General features: G+C 45.3%; 1 protein-coding gene and 1 long non-coding RNA gene across 5 annotated transcripts in view; one reads left to right on the top strand and one right to left on the bottom strand.

The window, feature by feature from the left end:
* VPS35L (VPS35 endosomal protein sorting factor like) overlaps positions 1-19,983 on the bottom strand; it is a 117,193-nt gene that overhangs the window by 15,203 nt on the left and 82,007 nt on the right. For all 4 annotated transcript variants that reach the window (XR_006708371.1, XM_045461665.1, XM_045461663.1 and 1 more), the window contains 2 exons: positions 19,573-19,687; positions 4,539-4,678 (listed from right to left, as the gene is read on the bottom strand). Coding sequence is in view for 3 of the 4 variants with exons in the window: in XM_045461665.1 (XP_045317621.1) it covers positions 4,539-4,678; positions 19,573-19,687 (255 nt within the window). In the remaining variant the exon portion in view is untranslated. The remainder of the gene's footprint in view (positions 1-4,538; positions 4,679-19,572; positions 19,688-19,983) is intronic.
* LOC123589514 lies at positions 11,941-15,858 on the top strand. Its single transcript, XR_006708373.1, has 2 exons — positions 11,941-12,584; positions 15,484-15,858. It is a non-coding gene; the product is annotated as an uncharacterized LOC123589514 (long non-coding RNA).

Below are 19,983 nucleotides of genomic sequence, written 5' to 3' on the forward strand. Positions count from 1 at the left end.
GCAAGAGGCTGACCGCTGCTAACACCACAGCAGATTACTTCAGAATGCTCCGAAAGTGACACCGTTTGCTGAAGAGAGGGCTGGCCTGGAAATGTTTATTTCTGCATTTAAAATGACTTTAAGGGGCGCCTGGGTGGCGCAGTCGGTTAAGCGTCCGACCTCAACCAGGTCACGATCTCGCGGTCCGTGAGTTCGAGCCTCGCGTCGGGCTGTGGGCTGATGGCTCGGAGCCTGGAGCCTGTTTCCGATTCTGTGTCTCCCTCTCTCTCTGCCCCTCCCCCGTTCATGCTCTGTCTCTCTCTGTCCCAAAAATAAATAAACGTTGAAAAAAAAAAAAAAATTTAAAATGACTTTAAATTTTTTTTCTAAACAAATAAAATGAAGTCTTTTAAAAGCCTTGTACACGGTTGGTAGGAATGCAAAATGGTACAGCCACTATGGAAAACAGCATGGAGGTTCCTTGAAAAATTAAGAGGAGGACTACCAGGGGTGCCAGGATGGCTCAGTCAATTAAGCGTCTGACTCTTGATTTTCGCTCAAGTCATGATCTCGCAATTGGGAGATCAAGCCCTACACTGGGCTCCAGGCTGGAAGTGAAGCCTGTTTTAAGATTCTTTCTCTCCCTCTCACTCTGCCCCTCTTTCCTGCTCACGCTCTCTCTCTCAAAAGAAAAAAAAAAAAAGAATAGAACTACCATATGATTCAGCAGTCCAGCAATCCCACCTCTGGGTATTTGTCCAAAGAGTTGAAATCAGGATCTGAAAAAGGTATCAGTATTCTCATGTTCGCTGTGGCACTATTCACAGTAGCCAAGATGTGGAAACAACCTAAACGCCCACTAGTGGATGCATGGATAATGAAAAGGTGATATACATACACAATGGATTAATATTCAGCCTTAAAAAAAACGGAAATTCTGTCAAATATGACAACATGGATGAACCCTGGAAGCCAATAAGTGAAAGAAGCCAATCACAGAGAAATACTCATGATTCCACTTACATAAGGCATCTAAAACAGTTATGTTCACAGAATTAAGAATAGATGGTGGCTGCCAGGGGCTAGAAGGAGGAGGAAATGGAGAGTTACTCATCGATGGGCTTATGAGGCACCTGGGTGGCTCAGTCGGTTAAGTGTCCAACTCTTGATTTTGACTCGGGTCATGATCTCACGGTTCATGGGATCGAGCCCTGCATCAGGCTCTGTGCCGAGAGCAAAGAGCCTGCTTGGGATTCTGTCTCTGCATGCTCTGTCTCTGTCTCTGCACGCTTGCTCTCTCTCTCTCTCTCTCAAAATAAACAGTTTTTTAAAAATGGGCTTAAAGTTTCAATTAAGCAAGACGAAGACACTCTAGAGAGCTGCTGTACAACACGGTGCCTGTAGTTAACAATACCGTATCACACACTTAAAAATGTGTTAAGATGGTAGATCTCTTGTTAAATGCCCTTACAATAATAAAATTAAATTTAAAAAATTAAATAAAAGCTGTGACACGAAAGGATATGATCTGAACCAGGTAAAAGCAGGATACGGGAGTTGCCTTCATACTAAACCTACTCACAAGAGACGTGCCTCACGTGAGGCCCATCCTGGGGCCCCGGAGCCCACAGCCTCGGCTATTCAGGCTGAACATCTCCCATATTTATTACTAATGCTGTATCCCACAGGACGGATGGAGGGTTGCTAAGGCTCAGCTTTGAGCTGATAAAGTGCCCTGTCAACGTTTCAGGCTCAGATGGTGCTGAACAGACCCCGGAGTAGCACAGACCTGCTGCTCTGCTGCTCACTAGCTGTGCAACCTCAAGCTGCACGGGCTCCCCAGCATGGGCGCCTCACGTGGAAAAGGCACAGTGATTCCTACTTTGCAGGGACTGGAGGAGTCCCAGAGACTGAAGGCTGCTGAAGGTCTGCAGTACAGCACAGGACACGGGGCAGGCAGTCACACAGGCTATTCATCTCCTGATCTTTACTAAACCCCCACAGAAGCGTGCCCACTGATAACAGGAACGAGACAATCCGCTGAGGCCACGGGGACGTTCTGGTGAATGCCAATGGACCAGGCAGGCGACAGAAATGGGTCCAGAGGCACCCATGGGAATTGGAGAGAGTGCACATGCCTCTTCCTCCCTCCACAGCATGGGCCAGCTGCCGCGGGTCAGAGAATGTGGGCCCCACATGGCAGGATCTGATTTCTCAAGAGGAACTAAAAAGCTGGGTTTTTCTGTGATCTACCAATTTTTAAACGTGGGTAATTCATACCAAATGTTTTCCATCATGTGGCCAAAAACCGTGTCTCTGGGTTGGATGCCACCCACTGGTCATCAGCATGCAACCCCAGGGACAGAGCTTCTGGGTCAAAAGTACTTTCAGATCAACTGTTTCATTCAACCTCATAGCAGCCCCGCCAGGCAGGCATTTGGGTGACATTTTAGAAAGGTGACAATTATCTGAGGCTCTGAAAGAGTTACAAAATGTTCCCAATGCCATAAGGCTGCTGAGTCACTGGGTCAGACGGCACTCAAGTTTCTGACTCCAAGCACAAGGCTTTCGTCCAGTCTCTGATTTTTAACATGAAGAAAATCTCATGTGTAGAAGGAAAATGCATCCCAATTAACCAACAAACAGTGACACTGATCAGCTTAGATTACTCCTTAGAAATGCTGGGGGTTTTTTCTTCTTTTTTTTTTTTTGGTCCCCTCACTTGACATCTAGATTCTCCAAAATACAGAGAAACTGTTTATACAAAGGACTAAGAAGGTGATTTGAAAACACTGAGGTCAGGCGTTGAGCACTGCCTCCTGACCAAGCCATCTTGTCTCCCCAGAACCTGGGATTTCAACCTGGACACTTGGAAGCTAAGTCACTCTTTGTCTCCTTGGCTCCACTGAGAATTCACACGCCATTCCAAATGCACACTTCAGTGGTTAGGATACTCCCAGAGCTGTGCAACTGTCACCACAATCAATTTGAGAACATTTCTGTCACCCCAAAAAGGAACTGTGTACTCATGAGAGAGAGTTGCTTCCTGGCCTGAGTGCAGAGGGGTGTTTTTTCAAGTGCAGTCCTGGACCATCCACACCTGAACTACTCAGGAGGCTTTCAAAAGTGCCGATTCAGGGCCCCATCCTAACCTACTGAGTCAACCTCTCTGGGAGGGGGCCCCAAGAATCTGTATTTTAGCACGGATCCCGGATTCCTGTACACATTTGGTTCAACCATGTTTTGTACCTGGACCCTGTCATAGCCCGGTGAAGGCTATGGGCTCCTCAGGATATGACTTGTAATACAGAAAATACAATAAATAAAAACAAAAAAATAAAATAAATGCAGAAAATAAAATATGCAAGACCACAAAAGAAATATAAAACATACTCATCAAAATATTTTTTTCAATATATTTGTTATATAATGTATTCTATTAGTTCTTGATGAGTATGTTTGATTAGCAATTATGCTAAAATATACTTGTCAAAATATTTTTTCAATGTATTTGTTATACCGTATTCTATTACTTCTTGGTTAATTAAGTCTTCTGAAATATCTGTCACCTTAAATGTGATATGAACAAATGGTTGATTTCTTTGGTGACAAATTCCTAGCCCTGTGACTACCTGCTACTGTGGCTCGTTGCCTATATAACTCACGATGGAAAAAAACCAAAAAACTCACAAGGGAGCAAAGGGCCAATTTCAGTTTCACCGAGATTTGTAAAAATTGAGATTTTTTTTTTTCTCATCTAAATTCATGGTTGCCCTGCCAGACCCTCAGGAAGCAAGCAGGGAGACCGTGGGTTAAGAACCTCTGCTAGGGTGAGGGTCCTGGTGCTGGGTCTGGAGAGACAGAAGCCTGATTCCTGCCAGCCCAAGCCTGACTGCACATCAGAATGTTCCAGAAAAAAACCCAGCATCCTTCCAACAATGTCTTCTTTGATCCCCACTATCTCATTTTGGTTTCTAGCACTTACCATCAAAAGAACATCACCATCACCTTTTACAGGGTTGGACTGTTCTAACCACATGTGTATACTCACTCACTTAATCCTTACAATGACCTGGAGATGAAAACACTGTTATTATTCCCATTTTATAGATTAGGAAACTGCAGCCCAGGCATGTTATATAATTGCCTGAGCCTACGGGGTAGGAAGAAGGGGAGGGGAGATTCCACCCTAGGCATCTTGGTCCGAGGCCTCAGTCCTTAACCCCTAAGTGGCACCCACTTGACTATGTACAGAACTGCAACTAAGACACCCAGGATACAAAATGAATGGAAAAGACATTGAGTAACTTAGGGATGCCTGGCTGGCTCAGTTGGTAGAACATGTGACTCTCGATCTCAGGGTCTTAAGATCGAGCCCCGTGTTGAGGGAGGAGATTATTTACTAAATAAAAGTAAACAAAACACTGAGCAATGTAAACCTCTGACTAGAAAAGCAGCACACAGACACAGATAAAATGTCCCTGCACTTTTAGGGCTAAAGATGTACATGAGGCAGATCAAAGAAGGACATCACCTATGGCTCTTCTGGCGAAACGTACCGGAACTATTAATAAAGTAGAAAAGAAATTGCAGAGGAATTCCAGAAGGAATGATTCTGACGGCCGCATCTTTCCATCGATATTAATCGTCTTTGGAACTTCCGGAATGAGGCTTATAGCGGCTTTGAAGAAGGCATCGGCTGCAAGACAGAAGAAAAGTCTGTGTATGAGAACTCTGAAAAATTCAGGGTCTGCTTTCTTCTTCACCTGGCTGCCAGGCCCGTCCTGCGAGTTACATGGAAGGCAGGCCATGCTGAGGGCCAGATACAGTGGGCAGGTCCGACTGGAGGGCTTCTGCAACCTTAACCGACTCGTAGAACATTCCGTGGAGAGGGTACTGCTGTTGCCTCACATCTCCACCTCTCTCCCTCCTTCCTTCACTGAGCAATTCAGCTCAAAGAACCTCCATCAGGGTGGCTTTGATAATTAAGTGAAATAAACAAGTGGCCAATTTTTACAGAAAGCCAAGAAATCGTAGCTGCCGGGGCAGACAGCTCAACCCAGACTGGTTCACCAAACCCTCCCGTGCACCTTGGGAGGAAGGCCACGTGCCTGCTCCTTCAGCAGTGTCCTGGGTATGCTCGAGGTGCCAGCATGGGATGTGAAGCAGGGTGCAAACTCTGGTCTGCCTGGGTCTACTCCAGCACCATGTTTGTTACACCATATTTGTTAAAGTAACTGAACCCTCTGAAGGAATCCACACATGCACGCCCATGCACATGCACACACAAGCTTCTAAGGCTTCTGACTAGGTAAATAGTTCTGAGAATCACTTGGGAGATAAAGATATATATATATATATTTTAAGTTTATTTATTTACTTTGAGAGCCAGAGTGCGCAGGGGAAGGGCAGAAAGAGAGCAAATCCCGGTCAGCACCGAGCACAACTCAAGGCTTGAACCCACAAACCATGAAATCACGACCTGAGCCTAAACCAAGAATCTGGCACTTGACCGACTGAGCCACCCTGGAGCCCCAAATATTTTTTAAATCACAAAATTGTCTATAAAACAAGAAGACCTCAAAGGGTGAGAGAAAGCAAGGGAAGGGGCGAGCAGAGGAAGAGAGGGATGGAAGAGGAGATGGGAGGGAGGCAGCAACAGGAGGACAGAGACAGGGAGGAACAGACGGGGAGACAAGCAAGGACTGGAGGTGGGGGTGGAGAGGGAGAGAGTTCTTAAGAGAACTGCCAAAGTATTCCACATGAGAAAAAGCCTCAAGGTCGAAACAGACAAAACACTGACCTGACAAGTGAAATTTTAAACTACCCAACAAGATCAAACGTTTACATGGTCCACATAAATATACTTCCACTCCGAAACGACTTCCAGCGATGCGGAGAGAACAGTGCGCTGGCACACAGCATCCTGAACCCAAGCGGGAGCCCCACCCAGCAGCCCAGAGGGGCAAACCCAACAACAAACGCCTGCCCTCTGGGAACAAAGCCCTGCACTTAATGAGAAGAGTGTGTTTCTGCAGCTCGAAGTGGGCTTTTTTTTTTTTTTTTTGGTCTTCCCTCCCTTCCTTCTTCAAAGAAAAAAAAAAAAACCCAAAAACAAACACGTTAAGGAAAAACCATTCTCTCAGAGTTCTCTCTATAAAGTTACCTCTGGTCCTGAATACTCCCTTCCCAGGCTGCCTCCCACACTGAACTCACACCCTTACGTTCACCTCAGCAAATTTATTAAGCACCAATGGTGACCGGACACTGTGGACACACAAGGAGAAAAGGGGGTGAAAGTTGACAACATCAGTAGGGTGATGAGACTGACCTGATCACACTGTTTCACACCTACCTACAGGGAACCTGTTGTGTCCTTTGGTCTGGGGGTGGAGGGGGGACGGGGAGGACACAAAGCAGCTGATGTCGATCTTGTTGTATAGAAAGAGATTAAATACAGGGGCGCTGGGAAAAGACACTTGATATCTCCGCCTACAGATAGTAGTAAATGACACTACTAAAGGGACCACACACTCCTAAGCCCTGTTTTAGGTAGTTTGTATTCTTAGTCCCCAGCAGTCCTATGGGAAAGGCACAATGATTTCAATGCCCACATGAGGAAATAAGCTCAAAAAGGGGGTGGCCAAATCAGAGTAGCCCAGGGATGGTCAAAGACTGAGCCGAGAAGAGTTTAAAGGCCATCAACCACACTGAGCAATACAATAAAATTTGCATTATTTTTTTAAAAATGTTTTATTTATTTTGAGTGAGATAGAGAGCACACATGCGCGTGTGTAAGTGGGGGAGGCACAGAGAGAGCGGAGAGAGAGAATCCCCAGCAGGTTCTGTGCTGTCAGCCTGGAGCCCGATTCAGGGGCTCGATCTCAAGATTTGTGAGATCATGACCTGAGCCAAAATCAAGAGTCGGATGCTTAACTGACCGAACCATCCAGGTGCCCCAAATTCATGTTTTTTAAAAAAACACAAGCCTACGAATCATAGATCTGATAAGGGGTTTATATCTAGAATATATAAAGAAATTCTCCAATAACAGCAAAACAAGTAACCTGATTAACAATGGGCAAAGGACCTGAACAGACAGTTTTCCAAATACACAAATGGTCGACAAGCACATGAAAAGATGCTCAACATCAATAATCATTGGGAAAATGCAAATCAGCGCAATCCCCCAGAGATTTCATCACTGGGAGAAAACTTCAGGATGGGCACCATAAAAAAACAAAGAACAAAAACAAAAACCAGTAAGTAACAAGTGCTGGCAAAGATGTAGAGAAGCTGCTGGTGGGAAAGTAGAACAGTGCAGCTGCCGTGGGAAACTCTTTGGTGGCCCCTCAAAAAGTCAAACATAGAATTATGCTCTCAGCCTGCAATCCTACTTCTAGGTTCACATTCAAAAGAAATGAAAGCAGGGACTCAAACAGATACTTGTACATGAATGTTCACGGCAGCATTATTCACATTAGCCAAAAGGTGGAAACAACCCTAGCGTCCATCAACAGGTGAACGGATAGGAAAACGTAGAACATATATACAACAGGATTATTATGCAGCCTTAAAGAGGAAGCAGATTCTGATACATGCTACAACATGGATGCACCCTGAAAACGTTACACCAAGTGAAACCGGTCCGACCTGAAAACATTACACCAAGTGAAACAGGTCCAACACAAGGACATATGCTGTAGGATTTCGCTTTTATGAGGCAGAGGTATTGACTGCATGGAGACAGAAAGTAGAATATTCCCCTCTCCCCAGTTACTGTGTAAAAGGTACAGGTTGCATTGGGTTTGGAGGGATGAAAAGGTCTGGAAATGGATTGTGGTGAGGGTCGCATGACATTGTGAATGTACCTAAAACCAATGAATTGTATGCTGAAAAATGCTTACAATGATACATTTTATGTTCCTCATTCGTAACCACACCACACAAGAAACAGAGCTGAATCGAGCGCTGAGGTTCAGCTCTCTGGGAACAGGCAGGCCTGGACGCCGGCTCTGGCTGTCTTCCTTCTGTGGGAAAAGCTCTCTGTCCCCATGGCTCTACAGGAACTGCTTTCTGGTGAAAACATTAAGTCCGTAATGAACAAGGTGAAGAGCTTCTCTCAGCGGAAATGAAAATTCTGCTCAGAACAACGCCAAAGACCATTTATTTATTCTATTTATGTGCTTGTTACCAAGTGGCCACGAGAAAAGTGCCCATTATTATGCCTCATTAAAGAGGGCGCAGCTTTGTGCAGGGCACCCTGTTCCTCACAAACGCCCCCCAATCAGTTCCCATTCCAAAGGAGAGGGCTAAAATAAACAGTTATTTAGGGGTTGGGGCAATGTTCCAGAGTGTTCCAAAGCAGATTTTTATTTCTATCCTTAGAAGACTTACTCCATATATAAAATCTTATCTAGGAGACTTCTCAATTTTGATCTCGTAATTAGAGCTCAAATCCTATTTTATATGAAAAGTTTTTCCTCCTAGAGTTCAGAATAATGACGTCAATACCATAGAACACTTTTGTGGCTATTAAAAGCCCTGGAAGACAATCCAAGATGAAATGGGCTACATGTGTTTTGTTTTGTTTTGTAAAAGACCTACAGAAAAAGGAGAAATCTGATTCCAATCCATAAACACTATTATTCCTGTTTCACCGGCGGGGGGGGGGGGGGGGGGGGGGGCGGGGAGTAAGGGACAGTGGGGAGGGAAAAGCAAGCATATGTACCAGCCTCTTCACGGGACAACCGGGCTTCTTTTCCACATCTTACTTTAAAAAAGGAATTAAAAATAAAAACCAAAACTACCACTCAGGGTTGCCTGGCCGGACCCACGTCCATTCTGTTGCGAGATCCTTCTTCGTGGGGTGTCCACTCCTCTGCAGAGCAGCATTCTGTTGTTTTCTGTGCCAGAGCCAACATGTCCCTCAGCACTGCCGGGTTCTGGGTGAAGGGCAAGCAGAGCCACCGTCCCTGCTCTCAATACGAGGGGCTGAGCTGCTCGCGAAGCCAGTTTTCCAAAATTGCTTTAGCAGAAGCATCAGAAGCTTTGCTAAAAATACAGGTTCCTAGGCCTAATATGGCCAATGGGAACGTACTCTGCAGGACCCGGCAGTTCCTCCAACTTTAAGTGTGCATGGATGCTGTGTACACATGTTACATACAGGCTACAATGCGGCCGAACCTTAAAATCATATCCTAAATGAAAGGAATCAATCATAAGAGACCTGTATTGTAAGCCTGAACTTATATAAAATAATAAGAACAGGCAAATCCATAGAAACAAAAAGTAGACGGGCAGCTGCCTGGAGCTTGAAGGAGGAGCAAAAAGGAATAACTACTCAGTGGGTCCAGGGTTCCTTTTGGGGTGATAAAAATGTGCTGGAATTAGTGATGATAGTTGCACAACTCTGTGACTGTCCTAAAAACCAGTGAATTGTACACTTAGTAGAAGGATGGATTTTATGATACATGAACCTATCAGGTCTCACTCAGCTGTTACTTAAAAAATATATACGAATTCCTAGGTCCTGCCTTACATGTACTGAACCACATTACCCAAGATAAAGAATGGGGTCAGGGGAGGCACCTGGGTGGCTCAGTCGGTTAAGCATCTGACTTCAGCTCAGATCATGATCTTGTGGTTCACGAGCTCGAGCCCCGTGTCAGACTCTGTGCTGACAGCTCAGAGCCTGAAGCCTGCTTCAGATTCTGTGTCTCCTTCTCTCTGTGTCCCTCCCCTACTCATGCTGTCTCTCTCTCAAAAATAACAATAAAATGTTAAAAAAATAAAAAAACTGTTGCATTATCATATCCTGGAAATGATGTGGCTAATAAACAGAACACGGTACATCTATGTAAAGATGCCTATGATATATTAAGCACAAACCGTTATATACCTGTGTACAGCAGGATCCTATCTTTGTAAGAAAAACGGGTATATCCTTATGTAGATGCATAAAAATAAGTGAGGCACTAGAATGCCAAAGTATTAACTGTGATATAGGAATTGTGGCTGAGGGTGAAAGAAACTGGGATCTTTCACTTACCGCTAAGTTACTGCTTGGAATTTTAATTTACATTTCTAAAAATAACTTTTCTTTAGTATACATACAAAGGCAATGTAATGTTTCAAACTTTTCAATCACAGAAATGTGCAAAAGAACAAGTGAGGCTGTAAGGTAGACAAGGCAGATGATCAAAGGGGGTATCTGAATAGTAACCCCTTCCTTCTTAACCAGGGGTGGGTGCCCACCCACAGCCCAGGGACTCCAGACTCCTGCTGCTCCAAGGGACATCCACCCTCCTCGTGTGCATCAAGCAAGGCACTAAGGGTGGCACACACCTTCCAGAGGCCCAGGTACTGGCCTGCTCCCCACAGCCAATGCGCCAGGAAGGTTCCTCTCTGATTAGTTGCTTGATGAAGTGAGGCATAATTCAGGGTTCAAGCTCTCTAGACAGCTCCACTTGAATGGATTCTTCTGGAGGCTTTAGAAGGTCTCAGCCTGTGCTCTGAAGCCTTTTCCAGATCCCCGAAGGCAACTCAAGAGCTAGTGGCCTCCCACAGGCATACTCGCCTGAATAGACCATTCCTATCTGTTTTGTGCACCAAGGCTCTACATAGGACTCTGTCTGAACGACAGATAGGGTTCCACATTCTCAGAGACTAAAATATCCACCAATTCGACAACTACTGAAAACTTTCAAAATGTTCAGAATTAAGACGCCAGTTGCCCATTGTTGGCAAGAGCAAAAAAACTGGAAAGGGTCCAAATATTTTTCAATAGGAGTTTAGGAGAAAAATGGAGGGGGGCTGGGGAAATAATTTATAGCACTTCCAAAAAGAAAAGGAAATGACATAGAACACTGGACAGCCATTACAAAGAATGGGGTGGATCTTTATGTACTGACATGGGTTAAGTGGGAAGGGGCAGGGGGAGAAAAGACCAATATTTACTGCTAAGTGAAAAAAGCAAATTGAAGGGGCGCCTGGGTGGCTCAGTCGGTTAAGCGGCCGACTTCGGCTCAGGTCATGATCTCGCGGTCCGTGAGTTCGAGCCCCACGTCGGGCTCTGTGCTGACAGCTCAAAGCCTGGAGCAGGCTTTGGATTCTGTGTCTCCCTCTCTCTCTGCCCCTGCCCCTGCCCTGCTCTCTACCCACCCCCCTCTCAAAAATAACATTAAAAATTTTTTAAAGAAAAAATAAAAACATTGCAGAAGACACAATCCCATTCCTAAGGGTGGTGGGGACTGCGTGTATATATAAGAATATAGATAGAAGTGGAGGGAAGGAGAGCAGAAGAGAGGTAAAGCATGAGAATGAAGGAGTATTTCTAAATGAACCTGTAGAAAAAAAAAATTAAGAAAACTATCCCAAATGTTAACAATGGCTGTTTTTTCGAAGGGAGGAAACAGAGCAGATTACTGATGACTTTTATTTTGAGGCCTTTTATGTTTGTTAAGTTCTACACTTCTTTATTTGTGGGAATTTTTTCAAATGAGCGTGAAATAAATTTTTTTAGTAAAAATCATTAAGATTTAAAGTAACGTACAAGCTGTCTATTATTCAGTGGGAAACAAGTCGGTACCCCAAACACCCTCCATACATGGTAACATAAACTCAAGACTTGTGACCTCTGAGAGTCAGGTGATCCTTTTGTGTCCCCAGCATTGTCAACACAGACTAGGATTCAGCACATGAATCTAAACACACAGTCAAGAAGCGATGACCCACCTTCAGAGGTGGCGTTTGGTTTTTTAAATAACAGATTAGGTCACTGCTAATGGAAGTCTATACTACTTGTCAGAGCCATAAAATCCCAGGGCTAAACAAGAGCTCAGAAGCCACTCCACTCCCAAACACACCTTCAAAATCACATGCCCTCCTGGACACGTGAGACAGACAGCCCTGGGTCCAGCTCTCTAAGAAAGGGGCATCGTAATTTCTTGGGACAAAACATCACAAGAAGGTGAAAGACTCCTTCTTGTCCCTTGAATATACTTGATCAAAGCGGGATTCTGGCTACACTCCACAAGTTCTAACAACCCTGTTGCTAAACATCTTTACCAGTCTTCAACATTTTCCGTCTCTTGATGAGTGTAGGCTTGGAGTGACAACATCAATATAATGGAAACTACTGTACAGATGTAATGTCAGGACGCAGCTTACCGCCTCAAACTTTGTATTTTGGACTGTTAATGTCCTTCCACCCTACCCCCCAATCCATATGCTGGAATCCTACCCCCAAAGATGGTACTGGTGGGAACACTGAGGTGTGAAATCATGAGGTGGAGCCCTCACAAATGGGATCAGTGCCCTTATACGAGGCCCCAGAGAAAACTCTCACTCTTTCCACATGTGAGCACACAGTGAGAAGATGGCGGTCTATGAGCCAAGAAGTCTTCGCCAGACACTGATCTGCTGGTAGCTTGGTCTTGGGCTTCCCTGAGCGACAAATGTTTGTCACTGAAGTCACTCAGCCCATGGGATTTTTGTTTCAGCAGGCTGAACTTTGGTCTGCACTGAAGATGCACTGTCACCAAGTGACAGGGCTGCCTTTGGGTAAAGCCTCAGAGTCCAAATGGCCAATTGATCGTCCACAGGTGAGTTATCCATAGAGATTTAACACTATTTATGACTACACTGTGTTTTTGTAATAGAATTTGTTATTACAGCAGTTAAGTTTGAGGACTGAAGGAGCCACTAATTTGATAATATGTAATGTATACAGAGTAAGATTTAAAGAAATATGAATGCCCAGAAACAATTAAATACTTTATTCATTAATGCTTAATTGTTATCAATGACAGCTTAATCTAACCTTGATTTTGCCATGTGGTTTATGCAGAATGCCTTTTCAATTCACCGATTATCAACACACTGTGAAAGTCCACTGGGGTCATAGAAATGACTTCTCAGTCCAATGTGCTACCCATGTCACCGGACTCCTGTCTTTGGGGCTAATGCACAGTCAACACACCTTCCTACCATCTCTGCAATGGCTCACAGGAGGTTGTGAAGATGTCTCTGCGGATATTAGGTTTGGATTTCCCGAAGCAGAAAAGATTAACTCTCATCTTAATTCTGGTTGTTTTCTACATAAATTTATCTAATGTTCAATTTGTAACACCTGGTCTCCAGCAACCACATACACCCAGGGTTAGAAATAATACTTTGTATTAGGGTTTAGAGGAACTAACCCATTTCAGGGAAGCTCAGGGGTGGAAAGAGCACTTGAAGTCAGATCAGGCCACTTATTAGCTGGACGGTCCTGGGCAAGTCATGTTACACTTCTGAGCCACAGTATCCTCATCTGTAAAATGAACATAAACCACCGAGCAAATACTACATACTGAATAAGACTAGATTGCTTTGGGGGCGCCTGGGTGGCGCAGTCGGTTGGGCGTCCGACTTCAGCCAGGTCACGATCTCGCGGTCCGTGAGTTCGAGCCCCGCGTCGGGCTCTGGGCTGATGGCTCAGAGCCTGGAGCCTGTTTCCGATTCTGTGTCTCCCTCTCTCTCTGCCCCTCCCCCGTTCATGCTCTGTCTCTCTCTGTCCCAGAAATGAATAAACGTTGAAAAAAAAAAAAAAAAAGACTAGATTGCTTTGCAGGAATTTTCAGTTCTCATCAGGCCCCAAACTATCTTCCTAACTTGATCTCCTACCCATTCCTTCCAGATGCATTGTTTCCAGCCCGTAGGCCTTTGCACCTGGCTGCTGTCTCAGCCTAGAATGCCCTCTGCCTCATTTCAGCATATAAAGATCCTCCTTTCCCTCCAGGCTCCTCAATGCCACCTGTTTTAAAAAGCTTTCTTCTTTTTTTTTTTTTTTCTCTTCTAAGCCAAAGGGTCAGCTTTCTCTCCCTTAAAATTCTATCGCACGTTTTATGAAATCTTGCACAACATTTATCACAAGCTGCCTTGTTTAACTGTAAACAGATTCACTCTCCCCTATTAGCACACAGTCTCAAAGTGCATTCCTTTTCTGGCACAATGCTTGGCACAGTGGCTTGTGTGTAAAAAATGGCCAGGAAATGCTGGCGGGAGCAAGAAAATCGTTGATATTTACTAATATAAACAGCTAAGTGAACTTAGGGGAGACTCTTGCCCTGCTCCTTTTCTGTGGGTTGCACTATGGGTTGCCCTCCATCCCAGGCCCTTATATTCTGTAAGGTGGATGGACCATGTGAACGTGGATGACGAGTTTCATGCCACGTGCCCACGTGAATTGTTCTGGCAAAAATAACCTGCTTTGTCCATGATCACCAGAGGGTTTGTGAGAACAGTCACATCAAACACATTCTTCAGAGGATGGCCTGTCAACAGAACTAATAAATGTGACCTTAAGCATAAACCCCAGTGACTTGGTAAGTGGATAGAGGATACTTTTCTCCATCACAAGCCACCCATCATTCTCCAGGAGGATAAAAAACGCTTTCTCTCCTCCACCCTGCTGTCCAGGCCACCTCCATTAGCCGTGATGGTTCACAGTGGTCAGTGGGCCTCCTAGTAGCAGGCCACAGCCTCTCCTCTGCTTTTTTGGGTTCCTCACGGATCAAACCAGCAAAATAGCTTCATTCAACAGGTCTATACAGCTTGGCATATGTTTGAGCCTAACTTGTTTTCTTTCACCTAAAACTATGAAAAGAAGTTATGTAAAACCTACTAGAAGGCTCTGATGGGACTCTCTTCTGAATAGCAGGGTTACTTAGTAGTTATGTCCGTACCATGAAAAGCTTGGGTACCATTTTACATGTATTGATATTATTAAGAATTATCAACCATTATTATCGTAGAATTGCCACTCATCCATTCAGCACCTCTTGAGCACCTGTGTGGTAGGCAACGTGCCAGGAGCCAGGGACGCAACGTCCAACAAGACACGTCAGATTTCATGGAGCGGATACTCTTGCAAGGGAGAAAAGTGGACATTTACTTATTAACTTGCTAAATAAAACAGCAGTAAGTCCAGTGAGGGAGAAGTGCCAAGATAACACATCTAGAATAACCTGATCTCACTCTTAGTTTGTTTAGGGGTGGAGAGGCCAAGGCTGGTTTTCCCTAAGAACTGGCTTGTGAGTAAGCTCTGAAGGATAAAGATGCAAAAAATAAATAAAAATGTACAATTTAAAAGGAGGGGGAGACAATTCTATAGGAGTGGGAAGCATTATTATTAATAAAAGAACAAAACCATTTTGCTTGTTTTCTCTACTGTTTTGTCTTTGAAGGAACTGCATACCCGTTTTGATTTTTTCCCCCAGGGTAATTCAGCAGGTTAATCTTCAAAGAATGATCATCTTTCCTGTGGATTTCTCAAGGTTTTGCCTCGGACAAGTTTGCTTTCAGAAGCCTGAAACCACAGAGCTGGCATTGTATGGAGAACTCCACAGCATACTTTTGTCTTTTGAGAGACAATTCTATGAGGTTAATATTTACTGAGCAGCTACTGTGTGCCAGTGAGTCAAGTTCTCTGAGTACGTTTTCTCATTTAATCTGTGACAGGTACCATAGCCATCACCTCCACCTGACAGATGAGGAAACTGAGGCACAAAAAAGCCAATTTGGTCAAGGGCACCCTGCTGGTGAGTGCCAGAGTCCAGACTGGGAGACCAGCAGTGAGGGACTCATCTTGACATCCTGCTGCTGGCCAAATACACCACGGGCTTCCCCACCTCCCATGCCTTTGCTCAAGCCCTTTGCCCCACCTGGAACGCCAACTGTTCCTTCTCTCCTCCCCATCTCCGCCTGTTAAGTTCTCCTTCTAAGCCCCATCTGAAACATGACTTCCACTGTAAAACCACCCTCCTTTCTCAGATTAGAAACTGTAAAGATAAAGGTACCAAGACAAAAATAAAGGGCAAAAGAATTTGTTCCTGCTGTGGCCTGGTAATAATCTTCTGGGAAGAACCACTCACAAACAAGAGCAAGCACTTATCTAATGAAGTGGCTGAAAGCAAAGATAAACAGGCATCTCCAGGTGAGGGGCACAAGCACAGGCTTTGAAACAAATCCCCCCCACATCCCACTCTATGTACTACCTCAGTACGTCCATAGGACCAGAACTGGGCCTCCCCTGTAAAAAGCCTCCATCAGCATCCCACACAGCGCTGGCTGAGAGTTCAATGGGAGTTTAACGTCAGGCTGGACCCAGTGCTGGCAAAGCCACTGTCCGATAAACAAGATACATAACACTGAAGCTGGATCAAGGGAGGCCAGAAAGTGGACTGGGGGGAGAGAATTGTTTTCTAACCAGCTGAGAGGGAGGGTGTTTAAGGTGGGGGTGGGGGTGGGGGGTGAACGACAGTGGCCCATTTCCACAAGCTTCATTTAATTTATATTTAGCCTTCCCATGCTCAGTAATTGAATGTATTATTTATTTTGGCCACAACCGTTGCATGTGGCTTTCGGAACAACAATCATAGGCTTTTAAGGTTTAGTGCCATAGCATTTAGAGACTAGAGTAAAAATCATCAGATAAATTATTAAACATGAAGTGGACGCCACATTCCTGCTCCTCTTGCAGTGGCTTGAAGTGTGGGATGAGGCAGATGAGGAGGTCCAGAACTCTAACAACGAGGGCACTAATTACCCACACAGCGGGTACCAGGCTGTTCCGATGCTGCTTATCTCCTAGTGTGGACTGAGGTCGTTACAGGGCAGCACAGGAGAGCAAAAGCCACCCAGGGCTCTTGAAGAACAGTTCTTAGAGCAGCAAATCTTTGATGATAGGGGAGACTTTATTTGGCTTAAGAATTTTTGCCTTAAAAAAAAAAAAAATTGCATGAAGCCCCATATGGAGTCCAATCATAATAAGCTTGCCTGGAATCTACAATATTTTAGATCATGGTCTTAGTTTGTAAGTTGGGAGGAGAAAGATCGAGGCTTCTAGAGCCCCCACTTACAGTTCTCTGCTCTGGTACCTGCAGTTCACAATCTTTTCCCAATGTTTCAAGTTAGGCCAAACTGGAGAGTTCCCACATTAACTGTATTGTTCCTGAACTTTTTAAGAGGGAGCCAGTTTATAGTAAGATGTTAAGTTTCATACATCAACCTAAGCACCTAAGCTAATTAATCCACTCTACTCTTCATTTTGCATGGCATCAGGTTTTTGGTGGTGCCTGTTCATTTCTGTTTTAACTTGTTTCTTGCTAACCCATCATCCTTACTAAAGCAGGCACTAGGAGAAGTGTTTACCCACACACGACAAGGGCAGGTGGGGAGACTGGATGTCCAGACAATAAGCAACATATGCAATAAGAAAACACAGATCAACAGCATAATGACGATCACGGGGATGGTACAGAGCATGAGAGACTAGGAAGCTGCATTCAGCCAGACCGGTGTTTTGTTTTGTTTTGTTTTGTTTTTTAATTTACGTCCAACTTAGTTAGCATATAGTGCAATGATTTCAGGAGCAGAATCCAGTGATTCAGCCCCTACATATAACACCCAGTGCTCATCCCAACAAGTGTTCTCCCCGATGCCCCTTGCCCATTTAGCCCATCCCCTCAACCACAACCCCTCCAGCAACCCTCAGTTTGTTCTCTATATTTAAGAGTCTCTTGGGGCGCCTGGGTGTCTCAGTCGGTTAAGCGGCCGACTTCAGCTCAGGTCATGATCTCGCGGTCCATGAGTTCGAGCCCCGCGCTGGGCTCTGTGCTGACAGCTCGGAGCCTGGAGCCTGTTTCGGATTCTGTGTCTCCCTCTCTCTGACCCTCCCCCGTTCATGCTCTGTCTCTCTCTGTCTCAAAAATAAACGTTAAAAAAAAAAAAGAGTCTCTTATGTTTTGCCTCCCTCCCTGTTTTTATATTTTTGCTTCCCTTCCCTTATGTTTATCTGTTTTGTAGAGAGAACCTTAAGCAGACTCCACACCCAGCATGAGGGGCTTGGTCCCACCATTGAGATCATGACCTGAGCCAAAACCAAGAGTCAGACACTCAACCAACTGAGCCACCCAGGAGCCCCCGGGGGAAGATCATTTTAGAAGGAGGGAACAGCAAGCACAAAGACTCTGAACTGGAATACAGCTTAGCATGTTCAAAGAACAGAAGGCCAGTGTGGCTTAAGTGTGGTGGAAGATGAGGACAAAAGGCAGGCAGGCACCAGAACACACGAGGACTCACAGGCAGGGTGTTGGATGCAATTCCAAATGTGGTGGGAGGCTACTGGAGTCCTCAGGAGTCAGAAGCAAAACTAAGCAGAGTTTGAAGAGGCTCATGGGTAGCGATCATGTTTGGAGACCTCAGTGCCCAGAACTGCCCCAGGTGAATGAAGATACAGATCAACATACCAGAACTGCCATGCCGAGGACGACTCTCCAACCCACCCAGGGAGCCCATCCAAACCAAAGGCACCACGTGGTGGATCACGAAACGTGGCAGGTGGGAGATGGGAGTGGAGGGCAGACCATGACTGAAAACATCAACCCACCGGTGTCAAAGAAGCCCTCAAGTTAGTCACTGAAGCTTCCCAATTGTGGGCACTGCAAATGCTCTGTCAGCAGTGAGAGGCACGGCCTTGAGTCAGACAGATGAGGGGCTGAGTGCTGGCCACGGAGCCCTGGGGGCTCACTTGGGAAAGCAGGCATCAGCCCCAGGCCTGCCTCATGTGGCCGTCAGGAGGTTGAAATGAGAGTGTGTGCCAAGAGCTCGCCACATAAAAATGCTCCATAAATGGAGCTCTTATACTCTTTGTGTTTAGGCCTGATGGATGGATACCTCCTGTCCCGGATGGTGACAAGCGCATCCTGTAGCAAATATGTGCGACCTCCAACACTCCGCCTGAGGGCTTTCTTTTGGGTCAAGTGGAGAACAGGGCAGGGTGCAGCTGATGACCCAGAAGCAGCCCTCAGTCAATGGCAGAATAAAGAGTAAATAACCCAATTCTCCTGGCAAGGCAGTGCAGAGGCCGTTCGACACCCGTCCCAGAGGTCCCCAGGGGGAACGTACCTCAGCCGCCCAGAGCAGTAACCTGCCCAGAAGCACACCTTTTGTTGGCTTCCTTCCCTTCCTTGTCTCAGCGCCCCCATCACTCTACGGACACTCTCGGGGAATGCCTCCCAAATAAACCAGTTGGCTCCTATACCTAATACAGGAATGGGTCTTGAGCACAATTTTTATCACTAAAAGTAACCTGTGGAGAGTATTCTTTCTATACTTATTAGATTCTATGTGTAGGTCTCTGGGGTTTCAAACAAACAAACATCAACAAAAAATAAACAGGAATCTACTGTGAGGAAGTAGTTCTAACTTGTAACATTCTCTACGTGCACTTATCCTGAGCTGCCTGGCCTGGCCTGTGTGAGACAGATTTCAGAAGGTCCTTACAGGCAAATAGCTTCCCTCTGTAATCTGTCTGATTCTAGAAAGGTGTGTATGTCCCATGTGCTTCCTGCTAAAGAAACAGATTTAAAACTCATCAGGTATTGATCAGTTATTTTTTTCTTTCCTTAAAAGAATCTCTCTCTTTACACACACACACACACACACACACACACACACACGCATGCACACACACGCACACACGCACAGAGCTGATCCAGCTTTCCTAAGCAGCCAGGAAATGCTCAGAGGTGAGAATGACAGGCTTACCTTGGGAAAGGCACTGGTTGGCCAAGGCAACCTGACCAGAATGCAGGTAGAGGTTGAGGCGCGTGAAGATGCCCACCAGGGAGGGAATGGTAATGAAGCAGTAGGCAACACAGGCCTAGAAGGAGGGGAAGAAACACCACAGGTTACATCAGCAGTACCATCACGGCAGGCTGGTCCTCCTGTTCTCATCCGTCATGTATTTTCAAGCAAAAACACTTAATTAGTCTCCTCATTCTGAGCCCCAACTTTCCCCTCTTGAGTCTGCGACATACACTCCAGATGTGTCTGTGGGAGGAGGGGGAGGGGCAAGTGAGGAGAGTAAGGGTGTAAGAAAAATAAATCCTCATCCATCATCGAAGGAAATAGATAACACCCGACGTTGAATAAGAAGCAGAATCTGAAACCAATTAC

The sequence above is a fragment of the Leopardus geoffroyi genome, chromosome E3 (genome assembly GCF_018350155.1).
Source record: "Leopardus geoffroyi isolate Oge1 chromosome E3, O.geoffroyi_Oge1_pat1.0, whole genome shotgun sequence".
NCBI classification, from domain to species: domain Eukaryota; kingdom Metazoa; phylum Chordata; class Mammalia; order Carnivora; family Felidae; genus Leopardus; species Leopardus geoffroyi.